This window comes from Calliphora vicina, chromosome 4 (genome assembly GCF_958450345.1).
Source record: "Calliphora vicina chromosome 4, idCalVici1.1, whole genome shotgun sequence".
Classification (NCBI taxonomy): Eukaryota; Metazoa; Arthropoda; class Insecta; order Diptera; family Calliphoridae; genus Calliphora; species Calliphora vicina.
In genome coordinates, this window is record NC_088783.1 from 84,822,676 (window position 1) to 84,846,121 (window position 23,446).

Sequence of the window (23,446 nt, forward strand, 5' to 3'; positions counted from 1 at the left end):
TTTTAAAAAAGAGCAAAAAACACCATTAAAACAGGGATTGGAGGGGTTAAAATGTTATATATCCGTGAAATTTTATTATAAGTCCCTGAATACACCAAAAACATTTTTTGTTGAATTTTGGTCAAAAATTTCATCTGACATGCGCATCCATTGAAAAAAGCTATAAATTCAAAAGCATTCATTCGCTTATCGCTGAAATATGCTGGACATTGTATCTATGGTAATGAAGTGGAATTGCCTAAAGCTAAAAAATGTAATTAATGAACACTTCCTATCCAAATTTGCTATCGAAGGTAAAATAATAGAGATACTAGTGATTTTTAGTTAAATTTGAACTATTTTTTAAAATAATATTCTTAATAAATTGAATTTTTCGTTTTGGTGTATTCAGGGACTTATAGTCAAATTTCACGGATAATATTTTTGCGGAACATTTTAACCCCTAAATACATGTTTTAATAGTGTTTTTTGCTGTTTTTTAAAAGAAGGACAAGAAAGACCCATGCATTGAGGAATTATAGGGTTAACATATTCTACAAAAATGTTATCCGTAACATATTACATAAATTAAGCAGAAATTTATAACCGGTTATGGCCAATAGGCTAGGTTGTTGAAAATAAATAATAATAAAAAAAAAATTAGCTGAACACATTTTATACCTAAAATGTAAGGATCATATGGTTTCTTATGCCGATTAACAATAAGAATGTGCCAGAATTGGGAAAATTTAACCCCCCCCCCCCCCACAAATGAAATTCAGATGTAAACTTTCAAAACGACGATACACGTGTCTTGTTTTTTTTTTTGTATCGTCTATCAAAATTTATTGGTCGGACCTTGTAATTTTTTGTGTTGTACAGTGTTATTAATTATGGTTCTGAACACATAATTTTTATTTGCCTTTCAAATATGTGGAATAATGACCGCAGAGTTTAAAAGGTTAGTTTGATACACACATACCTACATCAATGACATCGGAAGGGGCCTATCAATGATACCCGAAATTGAAATTTACGATGAAAATGGTGAAATATATGAAATTAAAAATAAAATAAAAAATCATCAATGATAGAAAACCAATTTAAATGTTGTTTTGAAAACTGTCCTGATCTTAAAAATGGTATCATTCAGCCGAAATATTTTGAGAATCATATTAAAACATGCGAATCCTTATTTTAAGAGTTGTACATGAGCAGCTTTTGTCTGCGATGCGATTTTAAAATCCACTTGATGAAATTTTAAATTCGTGAGTGTTTGCCCTCTTCTGCAAAATACTGCTGGATTACGAAAAGATAATCTACGTGAATGTAAGCGCTCCCATCAAACCTCTGCACTAACTTTCAGATTTTCAGAAGGTGCATGAAATGTTTTGAGTATTATTCAAACAATGATACGAGTCATGTAAAAAGGCAACACTATTCAGACAACCCTCGTTTGCAAACTTTTTGCATTTACTTTACATTAAAGCTCACTGCAAAAATTTCCAAACGACAACAGCCAATGCCCATTTGTTCAAACAGTCAATCGTTTAGTATTCGTATGAGTCTGCCGCTGATAAGTCGCTTTTAAAGATACAATTAAGTGAAAAAAAGATATAAAGATTTTTAAAAATACTAACATGATGAATAGAAGTTAAACTAAATTGAGAAAAAATAAAGTAATAAATATAAAATAATTTAAAATAAAAGAAGAAAAAAGTGACAAAAGAGCGATAGTTTAAAACAAATAATAAAAAGTTATTAATAAATTTGCATACAAAACAAAATAAAGCTTATGCTAGCTTATAATTGAAAATATATTAAATATATTTGTAAAGGTAAAATAACACAAACAAAATGCTTTAAGATTAAAATAAAATATTTATTTATTACAAAACCAAATGATAAGAACATTTTGTAAATATTATTAGAAATTTATTTTGTGTTGGAAATCACACTCTCAAATTCATTTAAAACACTTATAAGTTTTTTTTATACCTTAGAAAAATTATTTTAACACTTTGTTTTTGTTTATTTATACAATTTTGCAATTAGTTTTATAGAATTTTAAAAAATAAAGACAAATCTTTACAGCAACAATAAAATATATACATACTATGTATTCTGTGTGTGAAATAATAATATTCGAAAATTAATAATCACATAAATCACGTACTCCAATTATTATATTCACAAGAAAAAAAAATTACTTGAAATGTACAAAACTAAATTTGTAAATATTCAACGCATTCGAGAGAACGATTAGGGGAATATGTTTGCAAAAAAATAATTTTATTAGTTTAAGTTTATAAATCTGTTGATAAATTAACGAAAAAGTATTTTATTCCACAAACGTTATTTCAGAAGTTTAACCCTCTAATACCCAAGCATACCCAAGGCACTCATCGCAAAAATGCCGATAAATGCAAAAATTAATTTAATATTAAGATTCATTACTCTGCATAATTGTATTTTTCCAAGAAAAACTATATTTGGATATTTTCCATTTTGTTTGGGGACAGCCATGAAAAGTACTTGGAAAAAGTACTTGATCCAAGGTTTCCTGACACTTTTAATTTTAATTAATATTCGGTATTATTCTGTAAACCGAATTCATACAGCCTTTTCGTTTTCAAAATGAATCCACATATTTTGGTGTTCAAATACTCGAGATTTACTCACTTTAATTTCGAGTGTACAAGGTGGTATATCGTGAGATTTGCCTATCACCAAATTGTCCTTTATTCGATTTGTAAATCCTGTCGTTTTTGAAAACGAAACGGTTAGATCACATTTCATAATTTGAGATAAGAGATACATGTGTCTCTAAATTATTTTGGGAATAGGGTACATACAATGTAATTTTGGATTGTTTGAAAATTACTTATGTTGAATTTTATCTTCACGATAACATTTCTCTAAAGCATACTATAAATCTAGATCAGTTTCTCAACCATTTTTCGACATTAGTTCCAAGATTTATAGCAGCGGCGATTACAATGCGAAAAATACTTTTTGGGGCTCTCTCATTACTACTCCAAGAGGGAGACAAATGTTAGAAACAATATCGTCTAATGTTTTGTTCACTAAAACAACTTAAAGCGTGAAGAACAAGACCATTTTTTAACACATTTTCAAAAAGTCCCTTTTAAAAAAAATAATCAATTTTAAAATTAATTTCAAGACAACATACTTTAATTTTTAACTTAATCGTTATTCAGAACATTTGCTAATGACAAAAGTACTAAACGAAGTTACCGAGTAAAAATAGAATTGCTATTTTTGCATATTTTTTATGTAGCTTAGTGTTATTAATGAAATAGTGCCCCGCCCAATAAAATTCCGGTTATTTACCGTGAAGATTGTAATCAAAGGTCACAAAGCAGTAAAATCTCCTGCTATTGATAAAATCACTTCCACAATAATAAGTGTCCGGCCAAACACAGCAATGACATTTATTTTGATTATTTTTAACTTCATATTATGAATTGGATACTTCCCGAACTCCTGGATATTTTCAGAGATATTTATGATACCTAAACCCGGGAAAATACGTTAATCAAATGAAGTCTTATAGCCCAATCAGTTTGTTTGCAATACTCTCACAATTTTTTGAAATGTTGCTCCCTGAAAGACTGATACCACAACTTAATACCAATAGCATTATTCCTGATAATTAATTTGGCTTCAGAAGAAGACACAGTACTATTGAATTGGTACATATAATAACAACCCTTATCAGGAATGCTTTCGAGAGCAAACAGTATTCTATCAGGATACCCGAACAAAATCATGTAAGGTGTCTTGGTGTCCATCTTGACCGCCGCATAGTGTTGCTGATTTTGAAATAGCGGCCAAAATTTTTAATTTTAAATACTCATATTAACGTTAAACAGGATGATTAAATATGCACCATTTTATTATCTGACTGAAAAGTAGGATTTTGTAATAAATTTTGAAAATTCAACCGCTTATAACTTTTTATTTTCAAAAGGGATTTTTATGAAATAGAGGGTATTCGTTAAAATGAAGCTTTAATTTCAATGAAAATATATGTTACAACCACTTTTGAAATCGCTTTCATATTATTTTCATATATTAAAAATGTATTAAATTTTACATAAATATAAGGTTTGATGGAATAGAACCTTAGGGTATTCCTAATATTTCGTAAAAAACTTACTACCATTTTAAAGTACGTATTCTCTTCTTTATTTACATAACCATTTCGTTTTGCTCTTTTTTCTCCTTTTGAGCTTGATTCATTTTTCTGACTCAAGTCTGATGTTTATACTCTATGCCACCGTAAATGTTGTATAGATAAATGCATTATTGTAAACAAAGTACAAAGTAGCTCCCATACAAATGTCCTCCCGAAATTAGGCTTTATCCGTCATAAATGTTTAATTACTATAGGTATCTACACAAAATTCCTTTCCAAATAAGTTCTATGTATACGGAAGTCAATTCACCTAATTTCATAGCGATAGGTCCATAATTAGTCATAGCTCCCATATAAGGCCCGCTTCCAAAAAACACTTTAACGAGCGTAAATTTCTTAAAAATGTTGGTAGAATATTTCTAATAATAAACTTTTCTAAAAAAAATCAACATTTTATTTAATTTTTTTTTTAATTATTCGTCAAAAAGATGGACTCGGAAAGGCTTTTATGTTATACAATACAATAAATACTCAATTTTTTGTTATAAATTTCATACGCAAATTGCAAAGAAAAAATCGTTCTTACTTATTATTCTTGACTTATTATTCTTAAGAAAATAACTATCAATTTTCTAGACATCATAACTACATTCCACCATAACCTAATATACAAACTAATATATCAAAATAAGGGTAAAAAAGTCAGCTATCAAACAAAAAAAACCGCATTAAAAAATTCTGCCTGTGACAAAAGTTACAGACTTTTGGCAGCTATTTTTAAATTTGACACACTGTGCGCCGTCAATCATGGACCCTGAAGCTGAAGTGAATTCAAATGCACTGGCTTCTTGGTCCTCGGTCAGCCCTAGACTTGGCCTATAAGGTTATCTTGTATAAGGCGGTTATAAAACCAATATGGTAGTATGGTATCCAACTATGGAATACAGCATCTTCTTCTAATATCGAAAAGGTACAAAGAAACAGTCAAGAATCCTAAGAATAATAACAGGTGATTCTTGGTAGGTTAGAAATTGAAACTTTTTGTTGGACATTGCGGTATCAGTAACATATTTATTTATAATTTAGGTGAAGATATTAACACTTATTGTGAATTTCTAAAATGAAAGATTCAATAAAAAACGAGAAAAATTTAAAAAATGCAATTCTCTAGATTTATTAAAACCCATAACATTTGTTTAATTATTATGTTCCAATTTCTATATTTTTTCAATTATACTTTATTTCTTTCAAAGAGACTTCTCTGCCTAGCATTGCCACCTGGGGTAAATTATGACAAATTGTTACCGTTGCAAATAGAATAATTATAAAAAAAAAACAAGTAAGAGAGTTATATTCGGCTGTGCCGAAATTATACTTCAAAATAAAAATATTAAATATTTTTAGGTAAACAAAATTTTTTTTTTCCGAAGTTATTTTTTTAATTTTTTGGAAATAATTTTTTTTTAAATTATAAATTTTTTTTTATATTTATCGAAAAAAAAATTTGGTTAAAAAAAAATTCGTTTTAAAAAATATTTTTCCGATTTTGACCCATTGTAGGTCCAACATACTATGTATGGTCTTATATGAGTAGTTGCAAAGGTCTTTCAAATATCTATCATTAGATATCCATATTGTCTATATTAATGACTTAATAATCCAGATATAGGTCAAAAATAGGTAAAAAATCGAAGTTGTCCTGGTTTTTTCTTATATCTCAGCCATTTGTGGACCGATTTTCTCGATTTTAAATGGCAACCGAGCCGGAAGAATTCCGGAATTATTGTGAATCGTGTATGTAAGTTATTTGGGGGCTTCGTAAAGTTGATTTCAACAGACAGACGGACATGGCTTAATCAACTCCGCTATCTATAAGGATCCATAATATATATACTTTATAGGGTCGGAAAATTATATTGTGGAAATTACAAACCTTCTCACGAAGGTGAAGGGTATAATTACAAATATTTTTCGAAAGCAGTTCTTCTTTTGTTAATATTTTGAAATAACTAAAGGCCAGATTTAAAAACGACCATTAAAGTACTATGACAAAACATGACGTTTCAAAATGTGTCCTGAAAAACCTATAGCTCAAGTATTTTTCTTTGTCCAGCATTAACTTTTTTGTTGGAATTTGTTTCCACATACGGTATTCAAATCGGATCAATTTTAGAAAAAAAAAAATTGGATCTGCGTTGCCTATATTCATGAAATATATAGATGTGCCAAATGTTATACCTACATCTATGCTCCCAGTTCGTTTATTGCCCCAAAAAGTGTTTCTAACGCTAACGGCTGGGTCCAAAAGTAAGAATTCGTGTTTAGGAAAAGAACACATGTTTGTCATATTAAATGTTGGTATACAAAGTTAAGTAGAAAATATCGGATGTACTACGTTACATATTAATTGACACATTTAGTATGCCTACATGTGGCCATGTAGTGTTATTTCACCCACTTGCTAAAAATAAGTAGACTATGTATAATAGCAAAAACCGACGTATGAACCTAAAATGTGCACAAACTCAACTCAGATACATTCAAATACGGGTGTGTTTGAATAACGAGCGTTTAGATACACATTGTTGGTAGAATGCAAAACATTTGTTTGAATGGTTGTTGTACGAGTACCCGTACTTAATGGATGTTGTCGTAACATTGACTGCAATTTAGTAGTCGCTGCAGCAGCGTCAAATGTTTCTGCACGTGAATATAATTTGTATGACACATTCATAATAGAGCTTTTTTCTCCATGGAATTCAATGTAATTCTCTATCAGGTGCGTAATCTGTTCTCAGTACACTGAGAGCAAAGAAGTTGTTTATATTATATTGAAATTGTACAGACATTTAAACTTCCTCTTTTAGATGGATGTGACTAATGTCCGTAATTTAAACAAATCGATATCTATCAGTGATTATTATCAAATATTTTTACTCCATAAGTAACTATATGGTGTAAAAATATTTGTTAATTTTTTCCCCTAAATATTGATTTGAAATAATTATTTTTTGTACAGACATTTAAACTTCCTCTTTTGGATGGATGTGACTAATGTCCGTAATTTAAACAAATCGATATCTATCTATCAGTGATTAGAGTAAGTTCGGGTAATGTGGTATACCTATTTTTTATTTGACTATAATTTTTAAAATTAACCATCTGGAACAGTTCTCAGCTGGTGTTCTTCTACAAGTGTTAGGTTTACATCCATGAAAGTAAAAAAGTCTTTTAAGTTCAAGTTTTAGAGAAATTTGGGAAAAAGAGAAAAAACCCATATACAAGCCATTGAAAAAATTGGCGGGTAATGTGGTATACCATGTTCTTTTAATATTGAATACTAAACCACATAACCGATGCATAGTATTTTAATTTGTAAATGAGTTACGTTTTATTTAAATCATATTCAATGGATTCGGTTATAGTTGGCGACTAACCAAGCTTACCAGAAGCTCCTCAATACATTCTTCGCTTCATAGGAGACATTGAATGACTGATCATTGCCACCTTGGGTAAATTATAACAAATTTTTACCTTTGCAAATGGTCCATTTGTTGTTTCTAATAGCTCAGATAGCGTTCTTCAAATCTTCCGCTGCCAAATTTTCATACTTCACATTTCTTTGGCATATTATTTGCTTGAAATTCTTTAGCTATACCACTCTATTATCAAATATTTTTACTCCATAAGTAACTATATGGTGTAAAAATATTTGGTAATTTTTCCCCCTAAATATTGATTTGAAACAATTATTTTTTGATAGAAATTTAAGATTCAGTTTAATTTATATTATTGACCTCCAATTAAAAAGGCTTCGGGTTATCGTAATAGATCTATTTACCATCATTGCGATGGTTCGGTGCTAAAATGATTTTCTTTAATAGCAGCATTTCAGACATACAAAATCGTCTTTCAAGGTCTCTCAGCTTCTATTCGTATGGTAACCAATTTCCCTGCTTTTGGATAAATCCTGTTGCTTGCAAACATTTTGAAATTGGACGATTGAGTAGCTCCCAATGAATTTGCAAGCTCTTGTTGAGTTTGACAACAATCTTCTTGGAGTAATGCCTTCAAATTCTTGGTCTTCAAACTTTTTTGGCTGGCTCGTTCAAACCGATTAAACACATTCACCATAAGCTTCGGTGAGCAATCATTGTGCTTCAAATTAAAGAAGTACAGCAATACTTCTCGCATGTGACGCTTTGTTGTTTAATTTTTTTTTTTTTTTTTTTTTCATCATTTATTTATTGTATCTTCATTATTTAATGAACTAACAATAAGTGGTTCAAATCTTATATCTAATATTATTATTTGATTAGTCCAGCCAGTGCCGGACGAAAAAATTTTGTGTTCATGGTTGTTTTGGTTAAATTGGCATTCTTCCTTCTAGATTAGGTCTGCTGTGTCCCTCCTTCTTAATCGAGTGTGGCCACGGTTATCTAATATGTTGCGGGCCAGCGGGTTTGGGTGAACTTCAAGTTTTTTTAAATATTTTTGTACGTTTTTCGAGATTTCAGTTTTTACAATGGGCACGTTTAGATCTTTGTGTATATTCGCGTTTTTGATATACCAGGGGGCAACTGTGATCATTCTTAGAAACTTGTTTTGGCGTCTTTGGATCTTTTCTACATTTGACGCTGAGGCCGTGCCCCATAACTGTATGCCATAACACCATATCGGTTTTATGATCATGTTATAAAGTAGAAGTTTACAATCTAAACTAAGCGTGGAGTTTCTGCCAATAAGCCAATTAATTTGAATTGATTTCAATTTCATTTGAGTCAACTTTGCATCTATATGACTTTTCCATGTAAGGCGACGATCGAGATGTATTCCGAGGTATTTCACTTCCGATTGTTGAATTATTGTTTGGTTATTGATATGAATAGGGGGGCATGATTCTCTACGCAATGTAAATGTAATGTGTGTACATTTTTGCTCGTTGACTTTAATTTTCCATTGTTTTAACCATTTTTCTAATTCAAATATGTGGTTTTGTAAGTGACGAGACGCTTCTTGAGGGTTTTCATGAATGCTTAGAATAGCAGTATCATCAGCAAATGTTGATGTATGAGTGCGATTGTTAGTTGGCATATCAGACGAATACATCAAATATAAAAAAGGTCCCAGGATACTGCCTTGGGGGACTCCAGCTTCAATGGGTTGTGCAGTACTTAAAAAGTTTCCCTCTTTAACCTTAAATGTTCGACCAGTTAAATAGCTTTCCAACAGCTTATGTGTGTTTGCCGGTAAATTTTGACTCAATTTGTATATTAATCCAGCATGCCATACCTTATCAAATGCTTGAGAGATGTCGATGAAGAGTGCAGAACAGTATTTCTTTTCCTCAAACGCTTTTCTCACCATATTTACAAGTCTATGGGTTTGTTCGATAGTACTGTGTTTTCTTCTAAATCCAAATTGATGATTCGGAATACAATTGTTTTCAGTTAACATCGGGTACAACTTGTTCATAAGTATCTTCTCAAATAGCTTTGATATATTAGACAATAGGCTGATGGGTCTGTATGATTCTACTTTTGTGTGATCTTTTCCCGGCTTGGGTATCATGGTAACCAGTGAAACCTTCCATTCTGGAGGATAATATTCAAGTCGTAATATAGCATTAAAAATAAAAAGAATTATTTTTATTGCTATCCGGGGTAGCTCCATAAGCATCTTGTTGCTGATCTTATCCATGCCAGGCGCTTTCTTGGGATTTAAATCAGCAATAGCATTTTCGATCTCTCGAATCTCAAAACGTAGGGGTACGGCTGCTGCAAAATAGGGTGCAACAGGTGGCAACTCAATTGCTTCGTTTGATGTGTTCGGTGTAAATACTTTTTTTAAATGATTAACAAACAGATTCCCTTTTTCAGTATCATTTCTTGCCCAACCACCACTTGAATTTCGCAAGGGGGACTTACATATAACGGGTCTTTTAAGATTTTTTGTTGCTCGCCATAATGAGTAATCCGATTGTGGGGTTGCGTCCAGGCTTTCTAAATATTTATTCAATGATTCCATTTTTCGAATGTGTTGTTTAATGTGGTTGGAAGATTTAGTTACATTTAAAACTTGTTTATGTCCTATTTCATTACGATATTAATTATTATAATACAATTGAGGAGCCGCTGAACAAAAGGTACTTTTTCAAATTTTTTTACAAATTGATTTTTTGGTATTTTTTATAATATTTGGGTTGAAATCTTCTAGAAAAAATCAATTTCCCAAAATTTTTAAATTTTCAAAAAAGTACCCTTTGTTCTGCATCTCCTCAATTATGAATTTTCAAGTCATTTTCTGAGAGAGACATTGTATGGGGAATATGAACAAATGTTGCCAGATTTTCGGCAAACTTTACAGTATAATTTCAGAGTATTTAAAACTAATTTATGAACAAATTGGATTTTTACTTACAAAATATTTTCATCTGTGTGACGGTTGGCATAGGCGTTTTACGTCATCGACAATTTCGTACTAATCTAGATATTCATAGTTAGAAGAATTAATGACAACAATAGTGGTTTAAATTGTTTAATTGATTTAATCTCTTTAAGCGTTGGACCTATATTGGATAACATAAAATATTGCATAATTATTATAAAACTTATACGATTTTTTGATTATTTTCGGGATATGAAAAAAGTTTGGGAAATTAGGAACCGCTGTTTTACATGTATGTATTTCATACTTTACTGATTAAACAAAATAACAGAACTCTTAGAGAAAATTAACTGGTTTAGAAATGTATCGTTGACTTATCTGGTCAGATTTGTCCGACATTTGTAAATTTTTATTGTAATATGCATATTAATATGGTAAAATAAGAAAACACATTTTACTGCTTCACGATCAGCTTAGAGCTTAAAGAAAATGGAAAATTTTTTGATAAATTGCGTTTTTTTTAACTTAAACGGCGTAGCTCAGACATTTTCCTACCGATTTTTAAAAAGTCCCTTCTACTTGAAAGGTAAATATGTATATATCATTAAAATCAATTTCGAAGCAACATTCTAATGATTTTTTGAAGTTGTAACTTAAAGACTATTCTTATTTCACTACATTTGCTAATAAAAAAAAGTACTAAACTAAAGTTATCGAGAAAATCTTTAAATATTTCCAAACTTTATTTACTCCAATACACCAGAATTGCTATATGAAAAAATGTGCCAAATACGTGACTATATAAATCAATAAAATTTCTCTTTTTCAGATTAATATATTTCAAGCAACAGTTCGAGGCTTAATCAACGATTATAACTGCAACAAAAATTTACAATTGCAAAAGTAACGGATATTTAAATAAATTCACATTTAAGAATTTATTTTGTGTAAAGAAAGTGAATAAATAAACAACAACAAATTTCTGCTAACGAGTCGATATAAATTCAATACAGAAATTTAAGTGCATATTAAGTGACATTTAATAAAAAAAAAACATATAAAGATAAATAAAAAACCCACAATTTCTGAGCAAATTCGATACAAAATGGAAGGAGAATCTACAGAATCAACTCACAATACAAAAGTTTCGGATTCAGCATATTCGAATAGTTGCAGTAACAGTCAATCACAAAGAAGGTACATACTTAATAAAAACTATTATTTAACTCATTAGGTAGTGCTGGTTCACACATCGTCAAGTTTACTTGAGCAAGTCTTGAGTTTAAAGAAGATAGAGGAAGAAAAAGAGGAAAATCTTTTCAAACCTCTCTCTTCTACAAACTCAAGAATTGCACAAGTAAACTTGACGTGTGTGAACCAGCACGTATTGCTAAAATCCTCAACAGGTTTCAGAAATTAATGACCACCAATCATTACAATAAATTATTTGAATTATTTATGTGTTCCCGATTTGTATGAAGACAAACAATTTGGAAATGAAATATTCTAGAAACGAAGCCTGGAATGTTATCCAAAATATATACCCAATACCATTTTCATAACGATGTCGATTTCGTAGGTCGTAGAACCAAAAAGTATATATATTCTATGCCCGTCCGTCTGTTAACAGCCATACAAAACTCAGCAAAAATAAGTTTCACCTAAAAAGAAATCACAAACCGACTTAAATAATCCTAATACATATCGCACACCCAGTTCAAAAGTGACACAACTCAAAATTAATTTGTCGGGTTATATATACCCGAAAAATTAATTTTACACTTAAACTATGCACAATACTACACTTGTTTATCTATACAAAAGATATCAGTGTATTCTGTTGTTGTTAACTGTGGCTAAAAAATACACTAATGTCTTTCATTATCAGCCCAATTATGAATAAAAAATTCCGCGGGAGTTTGTTCCCCGGGAGTTTTTTCTCATTGAAATTGAATAGGAAAAATGAGAAAAGGGAAAAAACTCCAGCGGAATTTTTATTCATAATTGGGCTGTATGTTTCAATTGGTGTATATTTATTTTCGATTTCTGAAAAATTAAAATTTTGAGTTGTGTCACTTTTGAACTGGGTGTGCGATATGTATATACAATATAAAAATCGACGTATCGCACTTTATGGAGATCGGCCCATAATCTTAATCAGTTTGAAGACAATAATCCTCAGTATACAAAAATATCAGTACTTAATTTTGTGAAGATCGGCCCATAATTGACCATAGCTCCCATATAACAACCACTTCCTGAAATCACATTAACCAACATAAATGTCTAATAAATTTCGACATGATACCAATATTTTAAACAGATCAGTTGTACTATGTGTGCAATAGCTCTCATATAAGATCCACATAATCGTATAAAGCAGATAAATCTTTTTAAATAGGGTCCCATATTATATTGGTGGTAACAACCGGAGTTTCTGCAATATATTTTTTCTTTAGATGAGAAATAATTTATTTGGTCTTTTACGTTTACATTACAGTGGAAGCTCAAAATCACGCCTTAGCGGAAGTCATTCATCGGGAAGTAGTGGCTATGGCGGTAAACCATCAACACAAACCAGCAGGTTCGTAATTAAATTAAATGTTCATAGACAATTTTTCTACAATACATCGATTTACTTACACTTAGCAGTGAGATTCATCTCAACAAGCGTGTCAAGGATAAGACTCGTAAGAAGAAGAAGCTCAAGTGTTCCACCAGTACCACCACAAATGTAATAGAAAATCAAGAAGATGTTGCCAAAACAAGTGAAGTCCAGGATGAAGAAGAAATCGTTATTAACGACATAACAATGGGTATACAAAAAAATACATTATTATTATTTGCAGAAATTTTAAAGCTTTTTTTAATATTTTAGCACAAAGTAGCAGACAAAAGGATAATAAAGAGAATTTAGAAAAAGAAACAAGCGAGCCTATATCCGAAAAATCATTGTTGCAATTCCCCACTCCATCTCCATTATCAGGTATGATATCGGATTTAATCATACTTATAGATCAGACTACAGTTCTCTCAATTATATTTTTCTAATAAATATTAATTTTTTTCTTTTAGCTACAACCCAGCAGGGGGTAAAATCGGAAAAAACATGTGAATCAGCGCCTGGTAAATTAGAATCCTCGGGTAAAACCGAAAAACTCAAAGAGGTAAATCAATCCCGATATATAAATTAGAAATACAGTGCTAAATAATGTTTTTAATTTCGAAAAAATAGGATAGTTTCTGTTGTGTAATTTCAATGCACGATGGCATTGTTCTTTATACTACACCCAGCATTACTGATGTACTGGGTTTTCCACGGGATATGTGGCTGGGACGTTCGTTTATTGACTTTGTTCACACCAAAGATCGGGCAACATTTGCCAGTCAAATAACGACAGGAATACCAATAGCTGAATCGCGTAGTAGTTTGCCGAAAGATGCCCGAAGTACATTTTGCGTTATGTTACGACGTTATCGGGGACTTAAGTCGGGTGGTTATGGTGTAATAGGACGTTCGGTTAACTATGAACCATTTCGTTTGGGATTGACATTCCGCGAAGCACCAGAAGAAGCCCGATCCGATAATTATTTACCAAGTGGCACCAATATGTTATTGGTTATATGTGCCACGCCCATTAAAAGTGCTTACAAAGGTAGGCGTATACATTTTGATTAAAGTATTAAAAATTGGAAAATAAAGAAAATAATTTCCTTGTCATTTTAGTATCTGATGAGCTACTTTCGCACAAAAGTGCTAAATTTACAATACGTCATACTGCCACGGGTATAATTTCACATGTGGATAGTGCAGCCGTATCGGCGTTGGGCTATTTACCTCAGGACCTTATAGGTCGTTCAATACTTGATTTTTATCATCATGAAGATCTTATTGTTTTAAAAGAAATCTATGAGACTGTAATGAAAAAAGGTCAAACGGCAGGTGCATCTTTTTGCAGCAAACCCTATCGTTTCCTTATACAAAATGGTTGTTATGTTCTACTTGAAACTGAGTGGACAAGCTTTGTTAATCCTTGGTCGAGAAAATTGGAATTTGTTATTGGACATCATCGGGTATTTCAAGGTATATATTATTCAAAACATGCACATCTATCAATATTTATAATAAATCTAATATTTTCTTATTATAAAATCTTAAAACCAGGCCCCAAAAACTTACATGTTTTCGAACCTCCTCCGAATACAAAGCCTAAATTATCAGAAGACTCTCAAACTCGGATTGCACATATCAAAGAAGACATTGTTAAGCTTTTGGCGGAAACAGTTTCCAGACCTTCGGACACTGTCAAACAAGAAGTTTCGCGACGTTGTCAGGCTCTAGCCTCATTTATGGAAACTTTAATGGATGAAGTTTCGCGCACAGATTTAAAGCTTGAGTTACCCAATGAAAATGAGTTGACTGTGTCTGAAAGAGATTCCGTGATGTTAGGCGAAATATCACCGCATCATGACTATTACGACAGTAAAAGTTCCACGGAGACTCCGCCTTCTTACAATCAACTGAATTACAATGAGAATTTACAACGTTTTTTTAACAGCAAACCTGTGACAGCACCCGTAGAGTTTGATCCCATTAAAATGGAACAAACCTACAATGCACCAGCTGAAGCACGCAGTACCCTGAGTCCGGTTCAGTGCTTTGAGGGTAGCGGTGGTAGTGGATCCTCAGGAAATTTTACTTCGGGTAGCAACTTGAATATGGGCAGTGTTACTAATACAAGCAATACCGGTACAGGCACTTCATCGGGAAGTGTACCCATGGTTACGTTGACGGAATCTCTACTAAATAAACACAACGATGAAATGGAAAAGTTTATGCTAAAGAAACACAGAGAATCTCGCGGACGAAGTGGTGAGAAGAATAAAAAGAACTCGGAAAAGATAATGGAGTATACTGGTCCTGGGCATGGAATAAAGAGAGTTGGCTCACATTCGTGGGAGGGCGATGCCAACAAACCCAAGCAACAGCATACAAATCTTATGGATATACAACGTGATTATACCGATCACCATAATCAACCCACCTCTAGCAATAAAATATTCAATAATCTACAAACCACTTTGGGTGGAACAGCCTTATCCATTCCATATGCAGGTGGTTTATCTTGTTCCCGCAATGTTAATTTATGGCCACCATTCTCTGTTGGTCTCACTACTCCTACCTCGCACACAGCACAAATAGCACAAAGTAGTTTCACACCGCAGCACAGTCTTTTTCCCACTTTTTACTACATACCCGCTACTGCCGCAGCTGCAGCAGCTGCTGCCAATCAAGCCCAAAAACTTTCATCCGCTGAAATGCCAAGTACTTCAAATCAAGCTCTACCTCTGCAATATATGGCCGGTGTTATGTATCCCCATCCTTCATTATTTTACACTCATCCCGCTGCCGCAACTGCCATGATGTACCAACCGGTGTCATTCTCAAATGTTGCCAGTACCATTAATTTGGCGCCGGAACATTCAAGTTTAACGACTGATTACAAACGGGTAAATATACATTTTTTTATAACATAAACAAAATTTTTGTTAACTTTCAATTTCCCTTTAGGCCCAAACACTAATGGTGGCGCCCACAACTACAAAGCCTCAACAACAAGGTGCATTTCATTCTATAACACCCTCTCAACTCCAACGTCCATCATCACAAGCAACATCAGTTAAAGCAGAACCTGGATCAAATATGGTATGTCTGTTGTATAAGAAATTCTGCCCTTAATTACAAAGTTATACCAACTATTTTCCTATTAATTGCTTCTATTATATTTTCATAACAAAATATGTATATGAGAAAGGTTCGGGCTCTCGGTTCGGGCTAACTGAGGATGTGCGCAATGATTTTTGAAGTTATACAAACACTCGTAGTTTGCGGAGTAACTTTAACTATCAATAGCAATCAGAAACTTGTAGAACTTTATTTTAGTTCTGTATGGTTGGTATACACTGCTAAAAAGCTGACTGTGAAATTAGTTTTCCTGTATATTTTGTCGAAAAAAAACGTCTTCGACAATGACACTCATAATAAGCCTGATTAACTAATTATTGTAAGGGTAAATGCTTGTAAAAATTTATCTTCCGACAGTAGGACAACTCTACAGAATTTCTACACGAGGGTGATGCAAAATTATTTTATTTTTCAACATAGTCTCTTTTGAGCTCTATGCACTTTGTCCAACGTTTGGAAACATACAAAATAAATGGGACTTTGTTTTTAGTCAATTTAACACTTTTTAAGTTTATTAGAAAAAAATGTAAATTTGAGGTGAAGAACATTTCCAAAAGTGCATCATGAACAAATTTTTTGAAAACTAATATTTTAAAATATTTGGTCAATTCACAAGTTCTCCTATTATGTCATATTGTCATAATGTCCTAATATTTAACGACTCGGCGGCTCGGCTTAACCGACTCGTAGGCGTTCTGCGCAGATCTCTGCTGGTTGGTTACACTAACACAATAAACATAGCATACAGACAGTATTACAGTATTACAATAAACATAGCATACAGAAGGTATACAGTATTAGTTTAGGAAATTTTTTGCTTGAAAGGCAATAACAACATTTTCAAACCATTGGAACATTATGACAATATAAAATGATAGGTGACCTTATGAATTTACCAAATGTAGTCTAAAGTAGACATAATTACCTTTCAAATGCATCTTAAATCAATTAAATCCGACCACAGTATTTAATGTTACAACCCTTAAAAATAAATAAAATTGAAATGGTTAATAATATCTCGAGTTTTTCGAAGTTTAAAAATATAAAAATTAAACAGGCCAATTATGAATCAAAAATTCCGCGGGAGTTTGTTGCCCGGGAGTTTTTTCCATTGAATTTGAATAGGATAAATTGGAAAAGGGAAAAAACTGCCGGGGAATTTTTATTCATAATTGGGCTGAAAATGTCCAAAGGAATCCAAAACGTGTGTTGTTGTATGCACTTTGGTGAAATTCGTAATATAGAGTTTTTTCTAGTTGATTTCAAGAAATATCTGGCTATATTTTGGTCTTAGAGGCAATCGTCACGCGGACATTTCATTTTTTAACTGAACAGCTTTAGATTATGTAGGGTTGATATTTAGGACACTTACTTCTAGTACAATATATTAAGCCTATTGGCTTAATCTACAAAGACAAAAATCGTATTCTAGGTTGTGTGAAAATATGACAGCCACTTTGATTTAAGGTTCCTCCCACCACACAAATTAATATGATTTGATGATTTTTACTTTTTTGATTTATGCAGGCACCATCTGATTCATCGAAAAAAGGTATTGCAGATTCGCCCATTGCATCCGTTATGGGTGACTATGTATCAGATCAACACAATGCAAATAGTTTAAAAGTAAAAAAACTCAAATACATTTATAGATTTCTATTTAAAATCAAATACTAAACATGATATTCTACTATTTGTTTAATTTTAATAAACAGCCTAATACAGATAGCAATGGTAACAGTGACGATATGGATGGTTCAAGTTTTTCATCATTTTATTCATCATTTATTAAAACAACCGATGGTTCCGATAGTCCACAAGAAAACGAAACAAGCAAAGATTCAAAGCAGAGGACATTTAAGGTAAATAAAATAAATAATTAAATAACATCTTCATATGTTTAATGATTATATTCTATATTTGCAATTCAGATAAAGGCAGCTGAAAAACTTATGGAAAATGCTGAAGAGGATCAAACACAACATGGAGATAGTTAAACACAGTCTTAAATACTTTAATAAACGAAAAAAGAGAAAAGTCTAGCAACCTGCATGAAATCGTAATCTTCAAAGGCATCTACTACAGATATACTGAGAGTGTGAATAATTGTGTAGTTCAAAAATACCTCAAAGTTGAGTGTAAGTTTAATTTTAAAAAAAATTCTTATTTAATGAAAACAGTTTTTAAAATTTTTATTTATTATCTATATGATGTAGTACGGGTAAAACAATTGCAGAAAATAATTTTTTACATTAATATTTTGCTCTTGTTGTTTTAAACGTGTAAACAATTTCAATATTTATATGTACATACTAGTATGTATACTTTCTTATGCATAAATAAGTTATTAAATAATGTGTATTTTTGTATTTATTAAAACTTTAAATAAAAAATTAACAAAATAAAAATAAACATATTGTTTATAATAAAAATCTATAAATTTAGTACCTGTGTTTTTTTTTTATTTGCAGCGTTTCTTTTTGGTCGGCGATAATGGCTCTTTGTCATTGTCGCTTTGAAATTGTTGAAGTTCCGAACAAAATAAAACCTTAAAATAATTAATTAATTGATTTATGGAAATGTTAACATAAATGGCAAATATAAAATGTGTCGGTATATACATATATATTAGGGCATCCAAATTATTCGACTTTTCTTTTGTTCAAATAAAACGAATAAGAGATTTAAACTTGTTCGTATAATTCGATTACATGTTTAAAATTTATCTAAATATTCGAATAATTTCATTTTTTTTTTAATAACTTAAAATATTAACTAGACTAGTATCGTCTAAAGCTGCCATTAATACATCACTTATATACATTTAAAGATCAATAAATATATAAATACCACATTCACCATTACTTTCCAGTTAAAAAAAACTTGCAAAAGAAGTAGTAAATGAATGGGTGCCACTGACAATGAACTGGTTCTTTTTTGGTGAAACATGCATGATTTTAACATTAGCGTGTCATTGGCATTAAAAGTAGTGCTAAAAATCAATGAAAGTTCAGTGAATAGACTAGGTTTTTTATTCATCTGCAAATGATCTCAAATGAGTGCTTTAAACCAATGATAGTTGTATGATTCTAATACGTATTTTCATTAGTGTACACTATTAATTCAATAATATGGTTTTTCATAAGAATAAAACTTCAAACATTCTATTAATATTGAAAATAATTTTTAAATGTGAAATTGATATACAAATTAGACATAAAAAATCCAAAAAATGCCAAATTATATTGAAATATTGAAATTTCTATATTACACAGAAAAAAGAAATTCATAATTGGAATGAATTTTACAATAAATATTCATGGCTATTCCTGTTCTCACTTTCACCATTCACCCTATTTTTGAAAGCATAATTACAACAATATAATATAAAATAAGATTTCGAAAATTATATAATTAAGGTTAAAAAAATCACTTGTAAACATTTATAATTAGAAATGCTGAGAAAATTTAATACTATTGTTGTAATTATGCTTCCAAAAATAAGGTGAATGGTGAAATGAGAACAGGAATATCCCTGATTATTAATCGAACTTGACTTTTTCCCAAACTTTTTTCATTCAGAATAAGAACATGTTCATAAATATTATAAAATTGTTCATGAAGGAAATTTTAGCTTTTTTACACAAATTTGCTGATATTTTATAATAAATTTTATTACAATTGCATTAGCTAATGATTTAGGTAAGATATTTTTGTATAATAGCCCTATATTGGCCAATCTTTCAAGATGTATCTTAAAGCCTAAAATGTAAAAAATATCATTAAACATCCATTTAGATTAGAGCATTTTATCTTCTTCAAAAAATTTCGTACATTTCGCGCCTATTTTCTAATTTTCTAGCTGAAAATCATAAAAAAAAAATAAATTTTCCAAGGAAAATTTCAAACATTTTTGAATAACATAAAAATATAAATGAAAATTGAAATATTTTTTTTTTCAAGCCTCCTAGATTTTGTATGAAAACAAAAAATATGAAAAAATCAAGGCGAATTTACTGTACAGGTGGCGTTAACAGCACAGCTGATCTACTTTTTTTGTTCGCCTTGGAGACAAACTTGTCAAAAAATTTTTACAAAACGAATTTATTTTATGTCAAAACTTGTTTTGTTTACCTTTTTAGCTTCAAAAAAAGTTTATAAGATCTGATAAAAGTACAACAAAACGCGTAGCTCCAGAGTGCATTCGATCAATCACAACCATTTGACACGTGCATACATTTGGAGCATTAGCGCTACCATTTTCACCGCAAAATGCTTTGGATGTTTTTTCTGGACTACCCAATTGCTGATCGATGTCCTCGCAAATAAATTTAGCGTTGATGTAAAATTAACGTTATTTTTATTGACTTTATTACATTTTTATTTTATTTTTTATTAAATTGATTTTATTTTTGTTTTTTTTTCACAAATTTTTGTTTTGTTTTTTGACACTTTTGTCCCCCAAGCAACAATAAAACACAATGTTGTTACTGCAATGTTGTACTTGTTGTAATAACGCCACCTGTACAGTTAATTCGCCTTGGAAAAAATCATACTATTTAAGAAATTATTTATAAATTTTATGAATTGAAATCAATGAAATCAATTCATTCTATTTAAGTTGAAACTTTTTTCTGGGTAGAGTTGAATGAGAGTATTGGATGTGATTTTTCATGGTTTCGGTTATGATAAAATTATTATAATTTATTATAATGAAATTAAATAATTTAGAAAGGTATTTGAAATGAATTTGAGTAAATAAGTACTAAAGAACTTATGAAAATATCCATTATTCTTGAACTTTATTTTTTAGCTGGGTTTCAATATTACTACTTTCTGAGTTAATATTTTATTTCTGAGTATTATTTTAACAAAAAAGTATCGCTAACATCCATATTTATAGAGTGGTTAATAGATATGTAATTGCGATTCTGTCAATATTTCTCCAATATATTTTCGCATTACGGCTGTCATATATGGAACCTACAATTTCAGCATCTAAATAAATTCCAGGATGACACAAAATCATTTACATATTTGTTTTTTTTTTTTGAGAAAAACTTGGTCTAGGTTTACTGAAAATTGCATGGGTAAAAATGAACCCAAAACCTTGATTTGGGACAAATCTATTCGTTTTGAGTGGAACGAGCTATTGTGAAATTTAGAATTATTAACAATTTAAAAAAACATAATAAATTATAACAAATACAATAAAATTATTCGTTATTCGAAAATGGTCACTTTTAATTATTCGTTAGAAGTTGTTTTTAAATTATTCGAATAATTCTTCGTTCGATTTATCGAACTATATTCGAATGGATACCCAAGTATATATTAATAATAATCAGATGTCTAATATATTTAAAATTCCACAAAAAATGTATGTGTACTAACCGCTTGCGTCCAGCCAGCAAAGGGACCATAGACTTCGCGAAAATGTACAGCGATTTCCTCATAAATTTTAGGCGTCACAGCTTTAACACCAGCCAATCGTGGTATATAAACAGATTGTGCGATTTTAAAGATGTGAGTGTCGATCGGTACTGACTCCAAATGACCAAGGGACATCAAACATATACAATCGGCCACTTTAAAACCAATACCTGGAAGTTTTACCAATTCTTGACGTGCTTCTTGGTAGGGAAGAGAACGTAATTGTTCAAACCATGCCATGCCGCCAAATTCGTTTATTTTTGCTACAGACTGAGCAATAAATTTTGCGCGGTATCCAAATTTTGCTGCACGTAATCGGGATTCTAACTGTCGTATGATAAATTGATTAAAAGCTTTAGTAAAATAATAGTAGCAGTATTAATTTTTAAATTGTTTAAACAAGTAATAAATAACGAATAACAAATGCTAAATTGACTGTCTGTTTTTTTCTAAAACATAAGGTATTTGTTTTAGGAACAGAGAAATATACATAGAGTGGAAACTCTGGGAACAAATCAAGATCCCCGTATCAATTTATATTTTCATAATTATTCTTCTGTTAATATTCATATTTTCTGTATATAAACTCTGGGGTGTATCGAACACCAGCTTCGCTAAAATCGAGAAATAGAACATTTCTCATATACTATTGACTTTAAATTCCTATAACTGTTAAACTAAGAGAGAGCATGCAAAAATGTTAACGTTTTTGTGCTTCTGATTATGAGGGCTATCAACCCCAAAAAAAAATTATAAAAATTCAAGCTGTTTCGCTGATCTTGATTTATGCCAACAATTGTTTTGAAAAACGAATAGTTCATCTGTTGTTTTCAATATAAAATACGAAACAAAATGTTAGTTCGCATTTAGAGATACAGGCAAACTTTCTTACCTCATTCTGTGCCTTAACAAAAGAATCTAAATTAGGAAAACTGTATACATCGCTTGATTGGAAGTTACCAATTTTTTCTCCATAATTCATACACAGCCATTGAATCATAGTTGATATTCTGAAATGGTAATGAAATTTTATTATATATATATTTTTTTAAGTACACGTAAGGTATTTATTCACCTTTTAATATGATTGTTTTGGCTACAGATAAAAGATATTACATTTTCCAATGGTTCCTGGTCCAATACACGTACTGCTTTCATATGAGGAGCCAGCTTATCGAAATGAGGATGCGACTTTCGCCATTGTTTAACTTGTGCAGATAGATCAAAATCTAAACGTAGGTATCGTTGAAGCATTTTATTGTAAAACTCTTTGTTCCGATTTTCCGAGGATACACCTGTATGAACTTTGTAAAATAAACGCTGTTCATCTTGTTTCAATATCCAGTACGCACCAAAAGCCACACCTCGCCATTCGCATTCCCCATTACTAACTTGTTTTTCCCATCTATTTTTAATATTTTTAAATTAAGTATCTTTGACCAACAAGACAATCTATGTACATATGTATATTTACCTAAAACTTTGTCCTCCCAGCAAAGTTAAATCTAGATTAAGTTCTTTTGCATTTACTTTAATCGTTCCTTGAGTTGTCATTTTTAATCCTCTTTTAACTGTAAAATAATTCACTAAGCTATTAGTTTTTAAATTAAAAATAGTGAACATTTAAACATGTTAAGCGCCAAAAAAAATATTTTTTTAATAATACATCTGATACAGCTGTTGAAACTTATCACCAGTGTTGTGAAACATCTAATATATTTAAAGCTATTGGATTCTTG

At 30.9% G+C, this 23,446-nt stretch overlaps 2 protein-coding genes across 4 annotated transcripts; one reads left to right on the forward strand and one right to left on the reverse strand.

The window, feature by feature from the left end:
* The first annotated feature begins 1,542 nt into the window (after nucleotides 1-1,542).
* per (period) lies at nucleotides 1,543-18,718 on the forward strand. Of its 3 annotated transcripts, none has more exons than XM_065507192.1 (13): nucleotides 1,543-1,817; nucleotides 11,358-11,725; nucleotides 13,029-13,112; nucleotides 13,181-13,344; nucleotides 13,407-13,514; nucleotides 13,604-13,695; nucleotides 13,764-14,184; nucleotides 14,256-14,612; nucleotides 14,694-16,039; nucleotides 16,101-16,235; nucleotides 17,802-17,900; nucleotides 17,990-18,136; nucleotides 18,206-18,718. In XM_065507192.1, exons 2-13 carry the CDS (start codon nucleotides 11,634-11,636, stop codon nucleotides 18,269-18,271), a joined length of 3,111 nt encoding a protein of 1,036 aa, XP_065363264.1. In that variant the 5' UTR covers nucleotides 1,543-1,817; nucleotides 11,358-11,633; the 3' UTR covers nucleotides 18,272-18,718. The 3 variants fall into 3 exon arrangements, with proteins under 3 accessions (XP_065363264.1, XP_065363265.1, XP_065363263.1); XM_065507191.1 differs by having other exon boundaries at nucleotides 1,544-1,817; nucleotides 13,178-13,344; XM_065507193.1 differs by lacking the exon at nucleotides 17,802-17,900 and having other exon boundaries at nucleotides 13,178-13,344.
* Nucleotides 18,627-23,344, reverse strand: Ogg1 (8-oxoguanine DNA glycosylase). The gene is made up of 5 exons (XM_065507194.1): nucleotides 23,182-23,344; nucleotides 22,783-23,112; nucleotides 22,600-22,717; nucleotides 21,669-22,034; nucleotides 18,627-18,822 (listed from the first exon to the last, which is right to left on the reverse strand). Exons 1-5 carry the CDS (start codon nucleotides 23,328-23,330, stop codon nucleotides 18,736-18,738), a joined length of 1,050 nt encoding a protein of 349 aa, XP_065363266.1. The 5' UTR covers nucleotides 23,331-23,344; the 3' UTR covers nucleotides 18,627-18,735.
* Between the last annotated feature and the right edge of the window lie 102 nt (nucleotides 23,345-23,446).

Bases quoted from the DNA above. Each gene is read 5' to 3' on its own strand.
- Ogg1 (XM_065507194.1), bottom strand. From the start codon at position 23,330: ATGTTCACTATTTTTAATTTAAAAACTAATAGCTTAGTGAATTATTTT. The intron at 22,035-22,599 runs GTAAGAAAGTTT...ATCATACGACAG, and splicing joins TTGTTAAGGCACAGAATGAG to TTAGAATCCCGATTACGTGC. The intron at 18,823-21,668 runs GTTAGTACACAT...AATTATTTTAAG, and splicing joins TTGCTGGCTGGACGCAAGCG to GTTTTATTTTGTTCGGAACT.
- per (XM_065507191.1), top strand. From the start codon at position 11,634: ATGGAAGGAGAATCTACAGAATCAACTCACAATACAAAAGTTTCGGAT. The intron at 13,696-13,763 runs GTAAATCAATCC...TCGAAAAAATAG, and splicing joins AAACCGAAAAACTCAAAGAG to GATAGTTTCTGTTGTGTAAT. The intron at 18,137-18,205 runs GTAAATAAAATA...TTTGCAATTCAG, and splicing joins CAAAGCAGAGGACATTTAAG to ATAAAGGCAGCTGAAAAACT.